This window comes from Primulina eburnea, unplaced genomic scaffold, assembly GCF_022965805.1.
Source record: "Primulina eburnea isolate SZY01 unplaced genomic scaffold, ASM2296580v1 ctg636_ERROPOS244172, whole genome shotgun sequence".
NCBI lineage: Eukaryota > Viridiplantae > Streptophyta > Magnoliopsida > Lamiales > Gesneriaceae > Primulina > Primulina eburnea.
In genome coordinates this window covers 92,412-98,695 of record NW_027331420.1, presented here as the reverse complement: position 1 = coordinate 98,695, position 6,284 = coordinate 92,412, and the positions used below count along the sequence as shown (strand labels likewise).

The 6,284-nt window shown below is 30.8% G+C and overlaps 1 protein-coding gene across 5 annotated transcripts; it reads left to right on the top strand.

Moving 5' to 3' along the window:
- The first annotated feature begins 3,552 nt into the window (after positions 1 to 3,552).
- LOC140821616 (LOB domain-containing protein 25-like) lies at positions 3,553 to 5,969 on the top strand. Of its 5 annotated transcripts, none has more exons than XM_073182152.1 (3): positions 3,553 to 3,664; positions 4,000 to 4,127; positions 5,263 to 5,969. In XM_073182152.1, exon 3 carries the CDS (start codon positions 5,264 to 5,266, stop codon positions 5,837 to 5,839), a length of 576 nt encoding a protein of 191 aa, XP_073038253.1. In that variant the 5' UTR covers positions 3,553 to 3,664; positions 4,000 to 4,127; position 5,263; the 3' UTR covers positions 5,840 to 5,969. The 5 variants fall into 5 exon arrangements, with proteins under 5 accessions (XP_073038253.1, XP_073038252.1, XP_073038255.1 ...); XM_073182154.1 differs by lacking the exon at positions 3,553 to 3,664 and adding an exon at positions 4,501 to 4,546 and having other exon boundaries at positions 3,712 to 4,127; XM_073182155.1 differs by lacking the exon at positions 3,553 to 3,664 and adding an exon at positions 4,501 to 4,546 and having other exon boundaries at positions 3,712 to 4,127; positions 5,260 to 5,969.
- The last annotated feature ends 315 nt before the right edge of the window (positions 5,970 to 6,284 follow it).

Sequence of the window (6,284 nt, the reverse complement as noted above, 5' to 3'; positions counted from 1 at the left end):
TCACTAGTCGTATTTTGTGAAACATATATCTTATTTGGTCTTATTTGCGTCATACATGAAAACGTATAACTTTTTATGCTAATAGTATTACTTTTTATTGTGAATATGGGTAGGGTTGATCCGTCTCACAGATAAAAATTCGTGAGATCGTCTCACAAAGACCTACTCATTTTTTATAAACCTTCATTTATATTTCATCGTATTTTTTAAAAATTACTTAATTCAAAATTATAGTTTAGTCATTCATTATTTTTCATGACTATCGTTGACCTTCATTTATATTTCTTATCTTTTTAAAAAATTTAATTAATTCAAAATTATAATTTAGTCTTTAATTATTTTTCATAATTAAAATACGACCTTTATATAAAAATAAATTATACAAACATGTAAGACATGCCAATATGTACACGGTGATTTTCCATGGACCGAATTTATATTCGGGTCTGGGCTGCATTATGACGAGACCAAATACAGGATGCATGAAATTTATTGGATCTTAGAGCCAATCAAATATATGGGCCGTCAATTGATTTGTTGGGCCGATTTGGCCCACTTTTTCAATAACCCCTTTAACATTTCTTGCTACACTCACCCTATTTTACATCACATACTTGATACTACTCCACAGTCCATATTTTGTACAAGTATAATTAAATGTTATATTAACAAAAAATTAGATTAGAACTATCAAACGTGATGTATTTAATTAATTCTAAGAAAAAAAATAATAAATCGGATGTTATCGTTGTAAGCTATTACTGAAAATGTGATTATTGAAAAATAAAAAAATTTCCGACTTAGACGAAAAAATGATCGAATTGTGACACTTGAGTCACTGTATATTTTAGAAGATTTTAGTTTAATCTTTCTATCACATTTAATGTATATTTGCTTTTACAAATTCAGTAGTAATTGAAATTGTTTATTAAAATAATGGTTTTTTTTTTACGAAATTTGGGGTTTTAAGATAATTGACATACTCTGTCGTGGTATTAGTTTATCATATTTATAATATTAAAATTTCAAAATCTCCTTACATTAAATAAAAAAAGAATTCATTTTATATGTTAATTCGAGGGTGGGTCAATCTTTATTGTCTAGTATTAGTCATCTCGGATATTTATCTCTAATATTAACTTCAAATATATTTTCTTGATTCTAGAAAAAAGCAAACAAATCAAATTATAAATTTATTTTAAATATGATTTGAGCTATCCACTTCTTTATGCGAAACGTGTTTTCTCACTATGATCAAATTATTACATCAAAATAACACTATTATCATATTCTTTACTAATTAATAATTTTAAAAATAAAAATTGTTTATAATATAATCTCCCGCAGGCAAGCTGTATATATGATTCACAGTTTACCCCATGCATTACGATTGGACAATATTTTTATTTTCGTTTTTCAAACAAAAGTATTTGTACGAAAAAATACTGTAAAATACAGGTAAAATGTGTCCTTAAAAATAAAATTTTCCGGACAAATGCTCTCTCTACACACGACTTGTCGGTATGTCGGCTATGAAAAAGAGAAATAAACAACTTGAAGAGCAGTAAAGTGAAAAAGGATTATTTTAATTATCTCTGATTTTCGTCGTCTTTTCAAGGGTTTCTTTTCTTTCTTTTTCTTTTTCTTTTTCTTTTTTCTTTTTCCCTGTAAATTTTACGTACAAGTAATTTGCTGGGAGTTCGATAATGATTATTTAACTAAAGAATATTTTCTCACTAGGCAACTTCAAGAATTTCACGGAAAATGTGTGAATTTAAACAGTATATTAAACTTAGATGTTGGTGGGAGTTCTAGTTCTTTTTATGACGATTATTATATTGTCACAAATAATTTTTTGGACAAAACGATCGATTTTCAATAGATTTAATTAAATAGGTAGCTTATTATTTTAAACGTTGATCTTTATTTTAAATATTAGTTCGAAGGATCTGATAATTAGATTTTAAATTATTTCATTTTCGAAGGATCTGAAATCCATTCTCATGCATAAAATAATGGGAGCAGAACTCCAAATCCATAGAATTTCCTTTTTCTTTTGGGTGGAAATCCATAGAAATCAAAAGAATCGAAAGAAGCCGAGTGTAGAATATTCCAAATAAATTTTTTTATACGGATTGACTCCAAAAAATTGGATTTCAAATACTTCGATCCAAATATATAATAAAGTGAAAAAAAAAATGTATACCATTTTTAAAAATAAATAATATTATCGACACTCGTATAAATTATCCTATTCCAAATATATTTGTACCAAAAGAAGAAGAAGTAAAAACAGCTCTAATGTCCGTATAAGCGACAAGTGAAGAAAAAGGTCTTTCATTTTTCAAGAAGTTAGACTTGAACCTATCAAGCTCATAAAGCCATACCTTATAGATTCTGATAAATGCTTTTTTAAATCAAGACATTCATTTTTCTACAAAAGTTCATTAAAAAATAATATTTTTTTTTGGTGGGACAGCTTCTAATATTCAGACACACGCTAAATATCATATATCTTAACAAAATTAATGTACTCTATAAGAAAAAAAAAAGATTCTACTAAATAAATTGACGACAAATCCTAAATATGGTTAGTACTTTGAAGTATTTCGCGTTATTAAAATTTTCTAAATTTCTCGAAAATATTAAATTATGTGTCGATGAACAAAATAATCAGGAGAGAAACACTCGAGATGTAGCACATCAAAACCCAAGTATTTTAATTCGTGCTTTTAAAATTACTTACAATTCTTATTGTTGTTACAGGGAGAAATATAGAAACATGGAATCTTGAATGCTAAATTTTAGGTTAGATTCCTAGATTTATGAAATATATAATAAGATAAGTTCAAAAGCATTTGGTAATTATTCGTAGTGCAAATCGGAAAACAGTGTTCGAGGAAACAAATAAAATCCAGAAGATCATCGATATCTGTCGTCTTAGAGGATTGCGATCTGCTGCGTGTTAAAGGTGAGGCATGCATTAATTGCCTAATCTCCTTTTACACCGGCGGCGATACTTCTTTTCCATTCTCTCAATCGGATACTGTAATTTCAATGCTTTAATATTTTCAAGAGCAAATTATTACATAAAAAAGTGTGTTATAGCTAGCAACCACATAGCATGCATTTACTATAGCACTCTCCAGTCTCCACTCCATATATATAGAGCTAGAGATTGTACTAAATACGAGAAAATTTTATGACATCTAAAATGAGACTTTTGGAAAATATATGAGATAATCATAATTTTGATGTCTGTGTCTGTTATTCAGACAATTTTTTTTTTTGTCAAATTTTAGTCTTAATTCATTATCTTGTTTTTTTTCTTTTCCTTTTTTTTTTGCACGGCTCTGACATGACACTGATATTTCTAGTTTCATATAAATCTCACATTGAAAAATGACTAAAGTCGTGTAACAAAAACCAAAATGTGTGATAATTGCCAAAAATGAATGATATAGGTCTAAGACTCTTTATCTACAATATAATAGACCAAAATCAAGGACGTGTAAACGCTGACGAAAAAAAAAATGAAGCAAATTTTCCTTTGATATATTAGAAAGCATGTTGTTTCACAAACAAAATCATAGATGCTAGTTTCATTTATCATTGTTAGAGAAGGGACTTGTATGAGTGATCAGTCTGCTGCTACAGAAGAAGTGTAAGTTCACTCTTTTTGTATTTATATATTCATTAAGCTCTCTCACACTCTTTTTTTCAGAAAGATGTTTACAGTCAGCACAAAGCATTGTTTTAATAATACCCAATTGGCAGGCTTTTGTTTCACATTCCCATAAATCACTCACTCAATTCTTTTTCCCAATATTCTCTCCTCTCATGTAAATAACTCTACTTCGTGTCTCCTCGTTTATGTCTCTTGCCAGCAGCTTCTAGCTTGCTAGGGTTTCCATTTTTCTTTTCTTTGCCTAATTAACAGGAAATATATAGAAACAAGTTTTAAGAACATGAATGGAGTGTGTTTTTAATGGATAACAGGCTGGATCATCCTTGTAAGAAAAGTGGGAAGTGCTAAATTGAGTAGAGGGTTGTTTTCTTAGAAGAAATTTAGACATATTTGGCAGATTTTCGGACAGTTGATCAGATAAATCGATCTACTGAAAGAGGTATGTATATATATATATATGTGTGTGTGTGTGTGTGTGTGTGTGTGTGTATCTATACAAATATATTGATTCATGTTTTTACTGGCATGAATCATCTCATTTTTCAAGATCCAAGAAAAACAAGTCTTATCATCAGGTTTATCATTGATCATCCTGACATTAAATTCGATATGGTACAAGGAGGAATCACCAATAATGAAAATACAGCAACACTCACACACACATATGTGTGTGTTTGGTATCTTGCAAAATTACAAAGAACTTTGCTCCTTATTTTCTTTTCCCACGGAAACAGACTTGACGGGTGAATTGAATCAAATTTACAAGTTCCTGTTAGCAACTACTAGTATGATTGATTTGACTTTTCCTGCAGTCTTAGGTTCTATACTGCACGTTAGACTCTTAAGAAAACCACAAAGGTGAGCTTCTTTGGTCTTAAAAACGCTGGTTAAATATTAACAACTACTAGTGTAAATCTTTCAGGACTTACCGTTTCATGTTTTTTATTGATAATTAAGTACATTTCTTGCTCTATCTTGAATCAGAAGTGTTGGTCGTCGTCGCTCGTGTGGACTTTGACCGCGACACATAATAAGTCATTAATATGAATGAATATTTATATGCTAGAGTTTGATGCTTATGGTTTGGTCTTTCTACACACAAAATCTAGAAAATCTAATCTCTCCGTGTTTTTCACATTCAATATAAGGTTCTTGTGTTGCGGAATCATCGTGGGTGTTCTTGTGATACTCACGTAATCGAGAGTACATTTAGTCCGTCATCAAAATAGTGTGATGATACCAATCAAAAATCATGGGTTTACTCAGATCTACATCATATATTTTCGCCAAAAAGTATTGATCGAAACCACATGGTTTTCTTGAATTTTTCTTCTCATCTACCTGAAGAAAAAACAATCGAATTAGATATTGAATTTTGATTACTCATAGATATTAGCCATCAAGATAATTGATTCCTATATAATTTTTGTTAGATCATAGATATTAACCATCAAGATAATTGATTCATATATAATTTTTGTTAGATTTCACATGATTAATATATATAATAGTGAAATAAATGTCCCAATATATATTTTTTTAAATCCCATTGAGTAATTATATATTTTCAGCAGAATGGCATCAACTTCCAACTATTCCAACCCTCCCTGTGCCGCCTGCAAGTTCCTGAGGAGAAAGTGCCTGTCAGGCTGCATTTTTGCGCCCTATTTTCCTCCCGAGGAACCCACAAAATTCGCCAATGTACACAAAATCTTCGGGGCCAGCAACGTCAGCAAACTGCTAAACGAAATCCCCCCACACCAAAGAGAAGATGCAGTAAACTCTCTCGCATACGAAGCCGAGGCTCGGCTCAAGGATCCGGTCTACGGCTGTGTAGGAGCCATTTCCGTTCTTCAGAGACAGGTTCTCCATCTCCAGAAGGAACTGGATGCAACGAACGCTGATTTAATGCGTTATGTGACCAACGAAAACACGCCGAATTTTTATCATAATCCCATGAATCATATGCAAAATAATCCACCGAGGAACAAAAACAATAATAATATTGCGCGGAGGAATCCGGATTATGGAGCGCCTGGTGGGTCGTCTTTCGACCCAAATTCAGGGTTTTGCTTCCCTTATCCTCCTCCATGGATCGATAATCCGTCGGGGGAGAACATACATGACAATGATAGGCATGGCAGGGGCTAAGTGTATGTAATCAAGCAAAATGGAATTTGTATGTAATTATTTTGTGAACTAATCATGTTTGTACGTATCATGAATATTGTACGTGGATATTGTGAAATTTTGTGTGGACATTGGAGTATTTTAGAATCCATAATAAATTAATAATCAGCATATTGGCATTTGATCCCATGTAATATATATATGCCTTGTGTGTGTAAGTAATTAATTAACGAAAGTAATTTTTTAAGATTGTTTGATTTACACTTCATCTATTGCTAATACATTAGCAATCAAAATACCCTAACTTTTTTCTAAAACAGAACCTAATTCTAATTTAGTTTCTAGTATTACTTACATATATAGTTTCATTGATACCAATCAATTTTAATGTTTCCATTGCTCGGGGGTAGAAGACCACACGATCATATTTGGCATTAACATTTAGTAAAATATTTTTCCTTTTTAA